This window comes from Typopeltis vanoorti, chromosome 13, assembly GCF_054136105.1.
Source record: "Typopeltis vanoorti isolate ZY-2024b chromosome 13, IOZ_Tvanoo_1.0, whole genome shotgun sequence".
NCBI classification, from domain to species: domain Eukaryota; kingdom Metazoa; phylum Arthropoda; class Arachnida; order Uropygi; family Thelyphonidae; genus Typopeltis; species Typopeltis vanoorti.
The window spans coordinates 6,615,633-6,630,442 of NC_143561.1; the positions used below are offsets into that span (position 1 = coordinate 6,615,633).

General features: G+C 37.5%; 2 protein-coding genes across 4 annotated transcripts in view; one reads left to right on the forward strand and one right to left on the reverse strand.

Annotated features, from left to right (window-relative positions):
• The window catches only part of LOC150099908 (uncharacterized), a 156,672-nt gene extending 144,870 nt beyond the window's left edge, over positions 1-11,802 (reverse strand). Inside the window, exons 1-2 of the mRNA XM_090402519.1 lie at positions 11,707-11,802; positions 3,459-3,487 (exon numbers count right to left, since the gene is read on the reverse strand). Coding sequence (XP_090258645.1) covers positions 3,459-3,487; positions 11,707-11,790 — 113 coding nt within the window. The 5' untranslated portion in view covers positions 11,791-11,802. The remainder of the gene's footprint in view (positions 1-3,458; positions 3,488-11,706) is intronic.
• A 271-nt stretch (positions 11,803-12,073) lies between these two features.
• The window catches only part of LOC150099909 (uncharacterized), a 101,328-nt gene continuing 98,591 nt past the window's right edge, over positions 12,074-14,810 (forward strand). For all 3 annotated transcript variants that reach the window (XM_090402532.1, XM_090402531.1, XM_090402530.1), the window contains exon 1: positions 12,074-12,408. In XM_090402532.1, coding sequence (XP_090258658.1) covers positions 12,352-12,408 — 57 coding nt within the window. In that variant the 5' untranslated portion in view covers positions 12,074-12,351. The remainder of the gene's footprint in view (positions 12,409-14,810) is intronic.

Here is a 14,810-nt window from a genome sequence, read left to right on the forward strand (position 1 = left end):
TGTTGCCTACCAAATTTCAGAACCTTATACTTTGCAACATTGAACTGACTGTTCCATACTACTACTCACTCATACAATCTATTAAAGTCCTCTTGTAAGGCCACAATATCTACTTGATTCCTCATCACTTTCCAGTTTTACATCATCTGCAAACAGTTGTATATCACCAGTTAAACCCATCCAAATATCACTAATATACAAATTAAATAACAATGTTCCCAGAACAGAGTCCTACAGCACAGCACTAGTCAGTTTTCCTCTTCCAGGATACCAAATCCCCCTATACACAACTTGCTGATACCTATCCATGAGGCAGTTACCTATCTAACTCACTAATCTACCATCCAATCCGATCTGATCCAGTTTAGTTACCAGCATGTAATGTGGCAATCTATCAAAAGCCTTTGCAAAAATCAGTATTCTACTGTATATGCATCTCCTTTGTCAAATACATTTGTCACCTTGTTATAGTACATAAGTTGGTGAAACACCACCTCTCTTTAACAAACTCATGCTGACAAGCACAGAGAAAACTGCTGGTGTCAACCCTTTTTTTGTATTCTAGCTCTCTCCAATACCTTGACATGAGGTTGCGAGGAATGTAAAGAAAATTATTCATTTGGACCATGGAACAAATGATTATTATAGTTTTCCAAACATCAGATAATCATTTTATAGCTGTTTTCGAATAATTATATGCCTAGTCCTTTTTGAATCAAAATATAAAAAAAAGTCAAGTTTTTAATGGCATTTGTGGCATATGAGGGACGTCCAGAAAGTAAATTCCGATGGGCTGTCAGAGAAACAAAAATATACTTAGAAAAAAAACTTTATTGGAAATTAAAATAGACATCTTTCACTACTTTTCTACATAATTTCCACCATTGTTCAGGCACTTATTATAATGGGGCACCAAGAATTGTATACCTTCATCATAGAAGGTTACCGCTTGTGACGCAAACCACGTATTGACTGCTTCTTTGACCTCATCGTCATCTTGAAACCACTGGCCACCAAGGAAAGATTTCAGATGTTTGAACAGGTGAAAGTCACTTGCCGTGAGGTCAGGACTATATGGGGGATGATGGAATTATTCCCAGCTGAAGGTGGGAAAAAGTTGTTGTGTTACGGCAGCCATGTGTGGACAGGCGTTATCACGAATCAAAACAATGCCCCTGGTGTTGGATTCTAATTATGTAGAAAATAGAATAAATGTGATTTGATTCAGAATCCAACATAATTTTCCATCACAAAGGCTGCGTTTGTAAATATTATTTAATGTAAATAACGTAAATTATAATTTGATATCATATAACTACCTTAATTATATCAAATATTTAATTAATTAATCAAAGAAATGTGTTAATGGTAAATAGATTTTGTATTAAATATTATTAAGCTATTTTATTTATTGTTATGTCAATATTATAAAAACTTGTATTTGCAATATTAACTATGCATTTATTGAAAAGCAAATATTCTAATTATTCCTATTTTTGTATAAAGCTTAACGATATGTAATAACTCAATGTAGTAGTATAGCCTTATCTAACATTAGCGAGAATGTTTATGTTTGTCTGTTGTCATGGAGACGCGTGAAATAAACGAGCGCGAGTGGAACAGAGCGTGGGCTAAAGAGAGAATAAAAAAAAAATATATGAAAAGTAAAGAGTTGGGACAGAAACTTGGAAGTGAAAGGAAGTAAGGTGATAAACTAAAGAAGTAGAAGTAAATAAAAGGTTCTTAAGGGTTGGAGTTAAGTGGATAAATTTTATAAGTGAGCAAGGACGTAACGAATTTTACTGTTAGCTGAAAGTGAAATCAGCAGTAATAATAGAAGGAAAATGAATACTACAATCGGATAAAATAAAAAGCTGGACGTTCAAGGAAGAATTCTGAATATACCCAGCTGGTCTAGTATTGCAGCTTATTTCTGATTTGCCCTAAAGAGAACTTCACAGTGTTTTAATTAATTTATGAGTGGTAATAAGGATAGTTTAAGTACCCTGTAATTGATGCCTAGAATTCTGAAGCGCAATTGATAGTGCTTTAAGTATAACTGCAGATAAGTTTTGTAGATGTGTTTTTTTTTTTTTAAGTGTGATAAGTAAATTCCAGAAGTTTGCTCACAACATAATTGATGTTCTAGGAACCATTTCCGGTAAGGTTTATCATAGTGTATTATTAACTTTAACTGTGGAAACCCTTCGTGATTGAGAGTTGGAGATAAGAATTGTTTGAAAGATATTTTCAGCTATTAGATCCTGTAATATTTTGAACTTGTAGCATGACTGAGAAATGTATGAAAACTAATTAGATTGGATGTTCAGTTATATTCATTTAAGTGTAAAAACTTTATAAACCAGAAGCTAAGAAGGTGCATGTGAAGACTTGGAAGATTGTGCTAATGTAATTAACTTGACTTAATGTTTGACTTATTTCTATTGTTTAAAATTAGAAGTAAAATTTATGTAAGTGTTATATGACCTATATTAAATGCTTTATTTGTTAACCTAACTGTTGTATTTGCCTGAAATTCTTTTTACTGCACCGTTCACAAAAATTCGAATCTAGCGGGAATCCCAGAGAGAGAAAATAAATACTTCGGCCTGAATGAATGAGAAGACTGCTAACTAACTTTGAATTGATCCTGCTATTTCATATAGACTTATTTAAGGATAGAGTGGCGCAGTATAATAGAAATTTCTCTACCCTTAGATTAGTGATCAATTTACAATTAGTTGTGTTTTATTTTATGAAAGTGACTTTTAACAAGATGGCGGATTCGAACATCAAGAGAACAACGTCACGACACTGGTAAGCATGCCTCGTCATTTATTCTGGATCGCACGACGCAGTTGCTTAAGGGTTTGGCAGCACATACTCACGTTGATTGTGGAGCCTTGACCCAAAACACAGTGCACATGATTTTCTGAGTGGGAACTGTTTTCTTCAATTTCGTCTTGACTGGTGATGAGGTGTGTGCCTCCACTCCATGGACTGTTGTTTGGATTCAGGGGTTGCATGCGACACCCAAGTCTCATCCCCAGTTACATGCAGCAGGCAATTCGATTTTCTAAGGCATTATAAACACACACCAAGAAGCGTATGCAATGCAAGAATGTCTGAAAATGGCACCAATGCCTTGCTAACGAATCAACAAACTCAGCAAGCATGCACATCATTGCAATTGCAGTGCTGCAGAGAAAATATTTAAAAACTGAACTTACTTTCTGGACATCCCTTGTAGTAAAGATCATTAGATATGTATTCCCAAAATAAAGAATAATATTTTTTTATTATTGCAAATATTTGCGACAATAAAAATGTATTATTCTTTATTCTTGTGAATAATCAATTAAAAAAAGTCAGCTGGAAAAAAAAGTATCATAAAATATCAACTATTATCCATAAAAATATGAATAAATCAGTGTACAATTTGAACAAGGCATACTTACAAATTATGGTCACAATAGTAAGCAGAGCTCTGTAAATAAAGAAGAACCAATTGAAATACATCATTAGAAAAATTAAAGTTTTGTGTAATATTAAAAATAACTTGATGGAGTGGTGTAAATTGCCAGGATTCAATGACAACAAAAGCAAAATGAAATAACTAAATTTAAATACCAGCCTGTGGTGTAAATTGCCAGGATTCAATGACAACAAAAGCAAAATGAAATAACTAAATTTAAATACCAGCCTGAATAGCCAAGTAGATAACATCTCATTTTGTAACCAGCAGGTAAAGGTTTTAATCTCACTGCAGTTTATGGATGAAAGTGGGAGTCATTAGGTGGTCAATGACTTTCAGCTGCTCAATTTGAGATCCTGCTAATGGAAACACTTGAAAATCAAATTCCACCTTAAGCACCACTTCTTCTAGCCTCACAACACTAAATCAATTCAGTACAAACCATGTGCCTTATATAAATTCTTTCGTTCATCAACCTCACTCCACATATTCATGAACTGCACATCATTCCAACAGCACAACCTACACAATGTCTCATTAGCAATTATTGCCTCTTCCTCCTGAACTTGACTATCATGCTGAATCAACAGACACTATCATTACTCTGTTATTCTTATTTTTTTACTACTTAGCAACTCTTTCATATTTTTCTGATTACTCATTGCATGCCATGGTGGATGGCCTCCTCTCATTGAATTTTTCTATCAATACTGGAGTACCCCTTGTTCTGGTTCTGTGCTCAGCCCAGGTTCTTCCTCTTTTACATCAATGGCCTTCTCTCTCTTTAATTTCAAATCCTGTTGACAGTTTTGCTAACGACAGTACTTTTCATTCCTCTACCTCATTTTAAGGCATAATAGAATAAATACAGCAATATAAATAATCTCAATAAATTTTCTCAGGGGCTCACTTTAGTGAGTACGGGCATGGCAAAATAGGAGATTCCCCTGAATGCTATTAGAGTATTCAAGGGGAATCTCCTATTTTGCTGTGTCATTTCGTCTTGTGCTAACAGGACATTATCAAACACTGTAACATGATCAGGCCATCAAAAAATGTTCATACCGCATCGTCCGTCGCGCGGGTTACCAAGGGACGCATTCAGGTTTTAGGCAGAGAGACCTGTTCGAAAAATATGTTACAGTCTCCCTTAGACACCACTCCTCAGCACTCTGCTAGAAGAAACTCCATCAATGGGCCTGCTACCCGTCTGGGGAGGTGTTTAGGGGCAGCGCAAAGAAATGGTTTTAAAATGGTTTTAGGCAACTGGAACATCTTCTCTCTGACAGGGAAGGCAGAGTATTCTGACTCCAGATTAGGTGCATATGCTTGCACCACAGCCAAATCATGGTTTTTCATCTGAAGCCTTAACACACATACCCCCCAATGGGATCCACTCAGCAACACAGTCTGACAGCTGGGGGCTTGTGAGTATCCCCACACCCACCTGAGCAGACATTGTTGGGCTCACACCAGAGTAGTAGAGCTTCCACCCCTTATCCAGGTCGACAGTGCCAGAGTCTCTCCTCTTGGTCGAAGAAAGCCTGACTAAGTCTAGCCAGTAGCACTTGGCTTCCTCAACCAATTAGACTTAGTCGAGCTTTCTTCGACCAAGAGGAGAAGCTCTGGCACTGTCGACCTGGATAAGGGGTGGAAGCTCTACTACTCTGGTGTGAGCCTGACACTGTCTGCTCAGGCGGGTGTGGGGATACTCACAAGTCCCCAGCTGTCAGACTGTGTTGCTAGTGGATCCCATTGGGGGGACGGGTATGTGTGTTAAGGCTTCAGATGAAAAACCATGATTTGGCTGTGGTGCAAGCATATGCACCTAATCTGGAGTCAGAATACTCTGCCTTCCTAGAGGAAGTGGATGCTGCTTTTGACAGGGTGGCAGACATGGAATCAGTCCTGCTAACGGGTGACTTCAATGCACGTGTTGGAACAGATGACCAGACATGGAGGGGTGTGGTTGGGATAAACGGCGCCCCTGACCTTAACGCAAATGGGTTGAAATTATTGGACTTCTGCTGTACTAACAGCTTGTCCATAATGAATACCTTCTTCCAGCACCGAGAAGTATGTAAGTATACCTGGTACAGGGATACACTAGAACGAAGGTCTCTGATTGACTTCTTTATAGCCACAGCAGACTTATTTTCCTCAGTGTTGGATGTTTGTGTGAGAAGAGGGGCAGAACTGTCAACTGACCACCACCTTGTTGTGTGCACTCTATGGCTTCAGAAACCAGATGCTACCATCAACACTGGTAGGCATAAGCAGCATTACCGTGTGAAATGGGAGACACTGGAAAATGAGGCTGTGAGGAAGAATTTTGCAGATGACATTTCCTCCAGGCTCAAAGAGATTCCCAAGCATACTGCAGATGTTGAGGAGGAATGGAAGCTGTTCAGAACAGCTGTCACTGCCTCTGTTCTCTCATGCTGTGGCAGAAAGCGGCTCGGCGTGGCAACAGGCAGTGAGAAAAGGACACCTTGGTGGAACCAAGAAGTCCAAAAAGCTGTCCGGGCAAAAAAGGAGTCCTACCTAACATGGCTTAGGGTCAGGTCACCTGAGATGCGTTTGCGGTATGCTGAGGCACGAAAGCTGCTGCTGAGGCAGTAAAGACAGCAAAACAGAAGGCTTGGGAATCCTTTGGAAAAAGAATAGACTCATCCTATGCAAATGCAAACAAAGTATTCTGGCAGACCATCCGCCACCTTCGAGGGAGGAAATCGTGCATAGCAAGGGCAATTAAGCCTCTGATGGTGCACTTTTAACAACCAAGAAGGATATCCTCCACAGATGGAGGGAATACTTTGAGAGCCTTCTTAACCCGGGTGGCCCAGCAGTTGTGGACATCCAAGAGGTGCAGATCGGGAAAATGACTAGTCTCACAGCAGAAGAGGTCCATTTAGCAATAAAATCGCTAAAATCGGGCAAGGCTGCTAGCAATGATGAAATTCGGCCCAAAATGCTAAAAGCCTTAAATCGAGATGGTGTTCTCTGGCTCACTCGAGTGTGTCAGGCTGCTTGGATATCTGGGCGAGCACCAAAGCAATGGCAGACAGGCATAATAATACCAGTCTTTAAGAAGGGAGACCAGAAGGATTGCAGTAACTATCATAGCATCTCTCTGCACAGCCTACCTGGGAAAGTGTATGCTAAGTGTTTGGAAAGACGGTACAGGAGCATAGTTGAGTCAAAGTTCCAGGAAGAACAATGTGGCTTTCGTCCTGGTAGAAGCACAACTGACCAAATCTTTACTTTAAGGCAAGTCTTTGAGAAATCTTGGGAATATGCCAAGAATGTCTACACATGTTTTGTGGACTTGGAGAAGGCATATGACTGGGTTCCTCGGGATAAGCTTTGGCAAGTAGTACAGGAGTATGGAGTGGATGGCCAACTATTAGCTGCCATCAAGTCCCTGTATGAATGCCCAGAGTTTTGTGTCAGGGTAAACAGCACAAAGTCTGAACCTTTCACAGTCTCCGTTGGCCTCTGCCAAGGGTGTGTTCTGTCACCCCTTCTTTTCATAATATTTATGGACTGGATTGATAGGCGCAGCTGAGGCAGTGAGTGTGTCAGAATTGGAAGATGTAGCATTGGGTGTCTGCTCTTTGCAGATGACCTAGTTCTGCTTAGTTCTTCCACAGATAACCTCCAGCAGACCCTGGATAGGTTTGTAGCTGTTTGTGCAGACGCTGGAATGAAGATGGCCAAAACTGAAACATTTGTGGTCTCAAGACAACCATTCCAGTGCACTCTGCATGTAAGTGGGGTCCCAATGAGGCAAGTGGAGAAGTTTAAATACCTTGGGTCCATATTCACGAATGATGGAAAATGGGACGTAGAGCTAGATACTCGAATTGGTTTAGCAAGCTCAATATTGCGGGAGCTTGGCCGTTTGGTAGTATTGAAGCGGGAGTTAAGCCAGAAAGCAAAGCTGGCTGTTTTCAATACAGTCTATGTCCCCATCCTCAACTATAGTCATGAGAGTTGGGTAATGACTGAAAGAATGCACAAATCCAAGCAGCTGAAATGAGGTTCCTTCGAGGGGTTGAGGGGCTAACAAAATTCGACAGAGTCAGAAGCGCTGCAATTCAGGAAACCCTCAATACTCAACCGCTGCTTCTCCGTGTTGAGAGATCACAGTCATGTTGGTACGGGCACCTGGTCAGAATGCCACAAGAGAGGCTCCCTCAGCAGGCCCTCTTTGCCAAGCCAGAGGGTGGGAGGCCACATGGAAGGCCAAGGACTCACTGGATAGATTATATCCAAAACCTTGGGTGGACACGTTTGGAAATCCCACTAGAACACCTGAGCTTGGTGGTGGGGGATCATGGCCATTGGAGGTTCCTCTTGCAGCTGTTGCCCCCACAACCCAATTAGGAAAGGTGGGCCTTGAAGATGTATGTATGTATGTATATAAATAATTAAATAATGTGTTTAATTACTCCTGTATTATCTGTTTAATCACTGAGACATCATCGGGGAAACAATATGAAAATTGCAAAAACACTCAAATTTGCACAAAATGATAACTGGAAAAACCCTAGTACTTTTTTTTTTAATCTGATCCTATACAAGGAATCCACGGCATGGTCAGCAAGCCCTGACTGACAATATTTATAACCAAAACTGTATTTTTTTAATGCTCTTCCAGGCAGATCTCCCAGTCTGAACATAATATGATAAGTTGCAGGAATGAGCGAGAGAGAGAGAGGAGCCTTGGAAGAGGAGATGACGATGGACAGATTCAGATAAGGTTTGAAAGCAGCACAGAAATTGCACTTTTTAGAATTCTGGTTATTTTTTCCGAGGTGCCCCAGATATAAAGAACAATGATAGCATTACTATCAGCATGTTGATAGGGATGTGAGAAACAGTTAATTTACTGATTTTTTTGGAATAAAGGAGAGTTCAGATGTAAGTTCAGCTTTGATAGAACAGAGATTGGAGGCTCTATTAACAAGGACACTGATAAGATTATACTGTTAAGAGGAGGGGGGGGGGATGATGGGAAAGCTTGTGTATGTATCTACTTGTGTGGGTAAGTTTTCTGTAAACCGAGAAAGAAAGGGCGCGATTGGGAAGACGAGTGATTAGAAAAGGCAGGCTATCATTTTCTTTTTCTACAGTAAACTGGATTCTGGGGTGCTGTCTCAGATGGTGGTGGAAAGAGTAATGTGTCTGAACCATGTGGTCAAATAGAGAACACCTGATCAATGTATCATAATAAGATAGAAAGTTTGAGAATATCAGTATCAATAGTATGTTTTTCTAAATGCTGCATATAATAATTGGCTAGAGGTTCCGGAAGAGCCCATAGCAGTACCCTCAATCTGTTTATAAATAGCATCTTTCCAAGTGAAGTAGCAAGAATGAATGATAAAATTAAACAGTTCAATGATATCAGGGGAGAAAATATTTTTTAGTAAATTTAAGTTTCAGAAAGAGGGATACTGGTAAAAAGAGAGATCAAAGCTTATCGTGATATCATTATTATCGAAAACTGAATTTCGGAATAAAGATTTGAAAAAAAATTAATAAAAAAAGAAAAATGACCTGTAAGTGGGGTTAAGGATTTAGCTAACTGTTTGGCTAACTTAAAAGAGGGAAGTCAGTAGCATCTACTATGGGATGGAGATGGTTATTGGGTTTATGAATTTTTGGCAATCCATATGTGTACATATATATATATGGGGGAATAAAAGGTTTTAACTATTTCAGGAGGCCAAGATGCTGAAAGAAAGGACAAGAGGCCAAGTGGGATGGAGAGCCTTCGTTCGCAAGATCACAAGAGTCGAAAACAACTGGATGGCACATAACAACAACAACAAATAATTTTCTTTCTTTTTTTTTTGTGTCATTCATCGTTACTTTTGTTTTGTTTTAAATTCATCTTTAGCCCATCTGAGCTAATTCTCTTAATTTTATTCCTAGGTCTTCTGCCAAGGGAGCTATATCATCAGCAAAACACAGATCCGTTAGAATCTTTACATCAATTTTAATTCTTCCATTTTTCCAGTTCAGTTCATGAAAAATGTAAAGAGTTTGGGAGATATTGTATCTTCCTGCCTTATTCTTCTGTTTATTATAAAAGCATTATTTTTCTTATGCAGTTTAATACTAAATATGTATTTCATTTCATGTATTTAATTTTAAATAGGGCATGTAAAATCTGAGACATCAGTTAATGGAGTGTTACAGGATTAATATGATGGAGATTAATCCATGTGTTGAGGCTTAAGTGCTGTGAAGAATTCATGTTGGAGGCTTAATGGAATGTTATCAGCACCTGAGAAAGGATTAAAACTAATTTTAATGATTACAATATTTCGTGTCAGTCACAGAGACATCTTCAGGGATTACAAATAACTTTTGTAACAACACACACAAATACAATACAATGATAAGTAAAACAATGAGTGAAACTAAAGTCCTATCTAGGTGGTGCGTTAGTAACACGCCTACCTAATGGTAACCTTTCTTTCTCTGTATATACAGAAAACCTACTCATACAGGCAGATACATTCACAAACTCTCCCAACACCACCCCTCTCAACAATATGGCATTATTAAAACTCTAACCAATAGAGCTGACAATCTTTGTTCCAGTGAATCTGCCCTTTCAACCAAACTCAAACACATACACAAAACCTTCCTTGACAATGGCTACAATGATTACAGAATTAAAAAAAAAATCAATTCCTTCCACATTCCGTGACCATGACTTCAGAAATGCCATCACCATACCTTACATCCATGGCACATCAGAAAAAATAGCCAGGTTGTTAAAAAAGAACAACCTCCATACAGCGTTTAGGCCTCACCGTACACTTACTATCCTTATCCGTTCCACCAAAAATCAGCTCCTTCCTCTCTCAGTGCTGGAGTATATAGAGTACCTTGTTCCTGTAAGCAATCTTACTTCGGACAGACAGGCAGATCAGCAACCATCCGGCTAGAAGAACACAAGTCATACATCTGCAATCACGATTATGGTCAATCTGGCTGTGCAGAACATGTTTTGGATGCAACCCACAGGATCTCCTGGAAAAAAAACACCATGCTCCACCACAGTAAATTCAAAAAAGAAAGACTGTTTTTTGAATCTGCATCTGAACTCAGGAATCAACCTAATTTAAACAAAAATGGTTGCATAAAACTTCCCAAAATTTGGGAAACGTTAATTATCAGAGGTCCCTCTTTACATCCTAGGCCACCTGCAAACACCCATAGAGGGCACATCACCAAGATAGAACTTTAGTTTCACTCACTTGTTTTACTTATCATTGTATTGTATTTGTGTGTTGTTACAAAAGTTATTTGTAATCCCTGAAGATTTCTCTGTGAATGAGACGAAATGTTGCAAGCATTGAAATTAGTTTTAATCCTTTCTCAGTGCTGATAATATTCCATTAAACCTCCAAAGAGATTAATCATAGAATGGAAGGAGATAATGGTAGAACAAGACTCCTGAAAACTGTATAGAAGAGTGTGGTTGGTAACTAAAATGCATTGTCTGAGAATGTGGGAATGCTTAATAATTTGATAAACTTTGTGCGACAGTGGGAACATCCCATGATGCATCTTTTGACTCTGGGAAGGTTTCATGTCTGATCGATTCCAACTAATTTTCTATTTTTAAGTCTTTTTTTAATTATTTTTTTCTTACATATACTGTATATATATCTCTGACCAGCACATAAAAGATCACAAGACTTATAGCATATCAGTGCCATATGTGGGCAGATGTTTTTTGCGTCTCTGATTGTTCAAGTACCATAAAAAATGTTCTAATTATTTTGAGTAGTTATTCTAGCATCGTGTATTTTACTTCGTACAGTTTTGTATCCGTTGTATATAGCAATCGATTTATCTTGATAGATATCTTATAAGTTAGTGAAGCTTGGTAATAAATTCAGGTACGATTGATTTTAATTTATCAACACGTAATTAATTTTCTAATCCATATAAACAGAATTAGTAAGCTGAAGGCTAACCCATGTGTTTATTTGTGATCATAAATCACGATAGCTCGCTTTCTTGTATAAAACAAGATATTTAATATTCAGGTTTTACCGAAATGTACCACGAATAATTCCTTATTTTAACCTTGGTCGTCTTAACTTTATGGCAACTCGATAATTCCTTTCTATATCCGTAAACACAAGAAGTACAATATATACGTATTTAAAATAAACAATGGAATCACTTATAATACTCACCAGTGTCACACTCGCTAGAATTACAAGAAGTATCAAACACGGACATTTAATAATTATGACGTTGAAAGAAGCCCTCGGCGCCATTTTAAAAGTGTACAGCTGTTATGTATCCTCACTTCACATTTTGTGAAAGAGAAGAAAACGAAAAATACTTTCGAGAATAACTTTATATTATTTATTTATCATACATAACAAATATTTAATATATTATTATATTTATAAATTTATAAAATTTATATTTTTTTCAACTGCATTCAGCATTTGTTTTCCAGTTCAAGTAAATTATTCTTTACTGCACCACATTTTTAGAATTCTATACAAGACTAAATTCATACTCTGTTATTGAAGGAAACAACTGATGGTTTTGTGAACGTGCTGCTGTAAAGAAAGTAAATTTTAATGTAGCGGACTCCGCGATTTGCCATTACGTGGAATTGGCTATTATTGTTTCTGTATGGCGTTTTGAATATATATCTACTTTTTAACTTCGATTACGAATTGTCTTTTAAGAAGTTTCAATTCGGCATAAGCTGTACTGTATATAAACACCTGCTGTGTGTATATACATATATATTATTTTATGTTTACAAAGTCTAAAGATTCTTTTCTCATGTAAAGAGGGAGGAAAAAAAAAGCCCTAGTAAGATGCTCGGTGATTGCTTATACATTTTGTTTGCATCTATTTTTGCTACCTTGAGTCAGGTTAGTTTCATTTCTCGCATTGCATATTTCATATTAATGTAGCTCTGGGATTAGGACTACAGCTAAAATAATAATAGTAGGAATAATAAGCGGCATGTTTGAACTAATTAATCGTTTTGGACAGTCATTTTTTCGTCTCGCCATTAATATAAGTTTGTATTTTTTTAAGCCCAATAAATGATTAACATCAATTCTAGTAATGTTCAAGTCGGCTTCGTGTTTACCCTAACAAAATCAATAGTAAACAGATCCGATTTAAATTGAGTTATTATGATTGTTAAAGCACAAATTTCATTTTGTAGAGCATGAAACGAACGATATTAGTAATTGAAGAAAATTTTACATACAACTAAGGCATCAAACATCTCTCTTGTTCATTACAAACTATAATTTGAAATCTTTTTGTTCTTTTGCACTTGACTATAAAAAACTGCTTTTCTAATTTTGAGTTTGCTAGCAATGTCATGGCTGGCTATTGTCTGATCATTATTATTATGTGACACCTCCAAGGACTTGTCAAGAGAGGGCACTCTATAACTCATGAAATTCTAGAGATTACTGAAGTGAAGTTTATAATTCTCAGGACTGCATTTTGGTAGGGAAAACACCATGATCCCCTTCTTCAAAAAATAACAATAATCCTATATGCTTAGAGCACATTTGAAATGAAGATATGTGAAGAGGATTCTCAGGTGTGCATAGTTGTAATTATTATTATGTGAGACCTCCAGGAAGTCCAAGGGTGGGCACGCTACTTCACTAAATACATCACATCCTCTCCACTACTACTTAATTCTCCCACTACGAACACTACTACAATCAATGTCATCCACCGCCCATCATCACCAACAACAGTATTTGTCTGTACGCAGGGCCAGTTTTATCGTTAGGCAAATCTAGGCAATCGCCTAGGGGTGCTAAGACTTGTGTAGTTGTGTTTGTGTGAGTATAACAAAATATATAGAGAGAGACAATGTATAGGGGCACCTAAATTTTCTTTGCCTAGGGGCATCAGATACTCTTGGACCGGCTCTGTCTGTATGCAGGATGAAAAACCTGAGTTTCTGGGAGGAAAAAACCCTGCTATCTCTGTATGAGATTGGCTAACTCACCTTCAATTGAAAAAGTACATAAAAGGATTCCCCCTTGTCATGACAAGAATCAAACTCAGTCCTTTTCTAATCTAAGTGCACAATGTTCTATTGTTCTTCCAATTGCGCTATGGGGATAGCTAATCACTTATATTTTACCTGTTTAACAACAATTAGACTTCACTTGATATTCTTCAATCAGCGAAATGTTGCCACTGTTATGAAGTAAATTTAGTAGTAAAGAAAAAACCTGCTTCATCAGGATGAAATACCCTAACATCATTAAGCTTTGTTGTGTCACCCAGCTAACTCTTCCATTTAGCAAGATCAGTCAGTGTGATTCTCCATAAAACAGTCCATGGTTTCAAGTCCTGCCATGGGTTTAGATGTTTATAATTGTCTTTAAGTGGATAATTAATTTCTTTGTCCACTGTGATACCATTACCATGCTTGAAGGTGTTGAAGTGGCTTGAAAAAGTTTCATATTTGATCTCTAGAGCAGAGTTTCTGAATTATATAAAATAAAATTAAAATATGAAAAAAACAAAAAACACTTAGCCACCCTAATGTACTATAGGTTTATAAACCATGAGTTGCATAAATATATTTTTTTTTCTCCTCATATTAAATTTTCCCTTACTATATGAGACACTTTCTTAACTTAAGCTTTCTATTCCTCACTTAACATCTCTTACTTTATAAATTAAAGATGACCCATAACAGTTTTGACCTTTATTGAGGTCTCATCAGTGGGAGCCAGACCCAGAAGTGATAATACCATGGTTGAAGTAATGCAGAAGTCATATATTTCCCATATACAAGTAGTGAAAAGGTGTATCACCTTATTATTAAATTACTCTGGAAAATATGTGACTTGCTGCATTACTTCATATCCTTGATATCCCTTCTGGGTCTGGCTCCCACTGATGGGACCACAATAAAGGTCGAAACTGGTCTAGGTAGTGGTCCTGCACACCCAAAAGGATGTGCTTTTCATGTATCTTCATGACAGGTAACCCAGTCATGAAGATACCTCACATGCATTAGACTTGGATAAGGATTAAACCAAGAATATAATTTTTCGGCATCATTAATTTATAGTATAACCAAGGGAAAATACTTCCAACATCTATTACTTTATATCTTCTTTTTCTTATTTGATTTTCTTAATCTTCCATTTTACACAAAACTGCTTTGTCACATACTGGAAGTAATCAAGTTGCCACTGCTGTTAGCAAATATTCATTAGCTGACTTCCATGCATTACCAATATCTTTTCCTTCAAATTCTTCCATTCTTAGTACTGCTTTA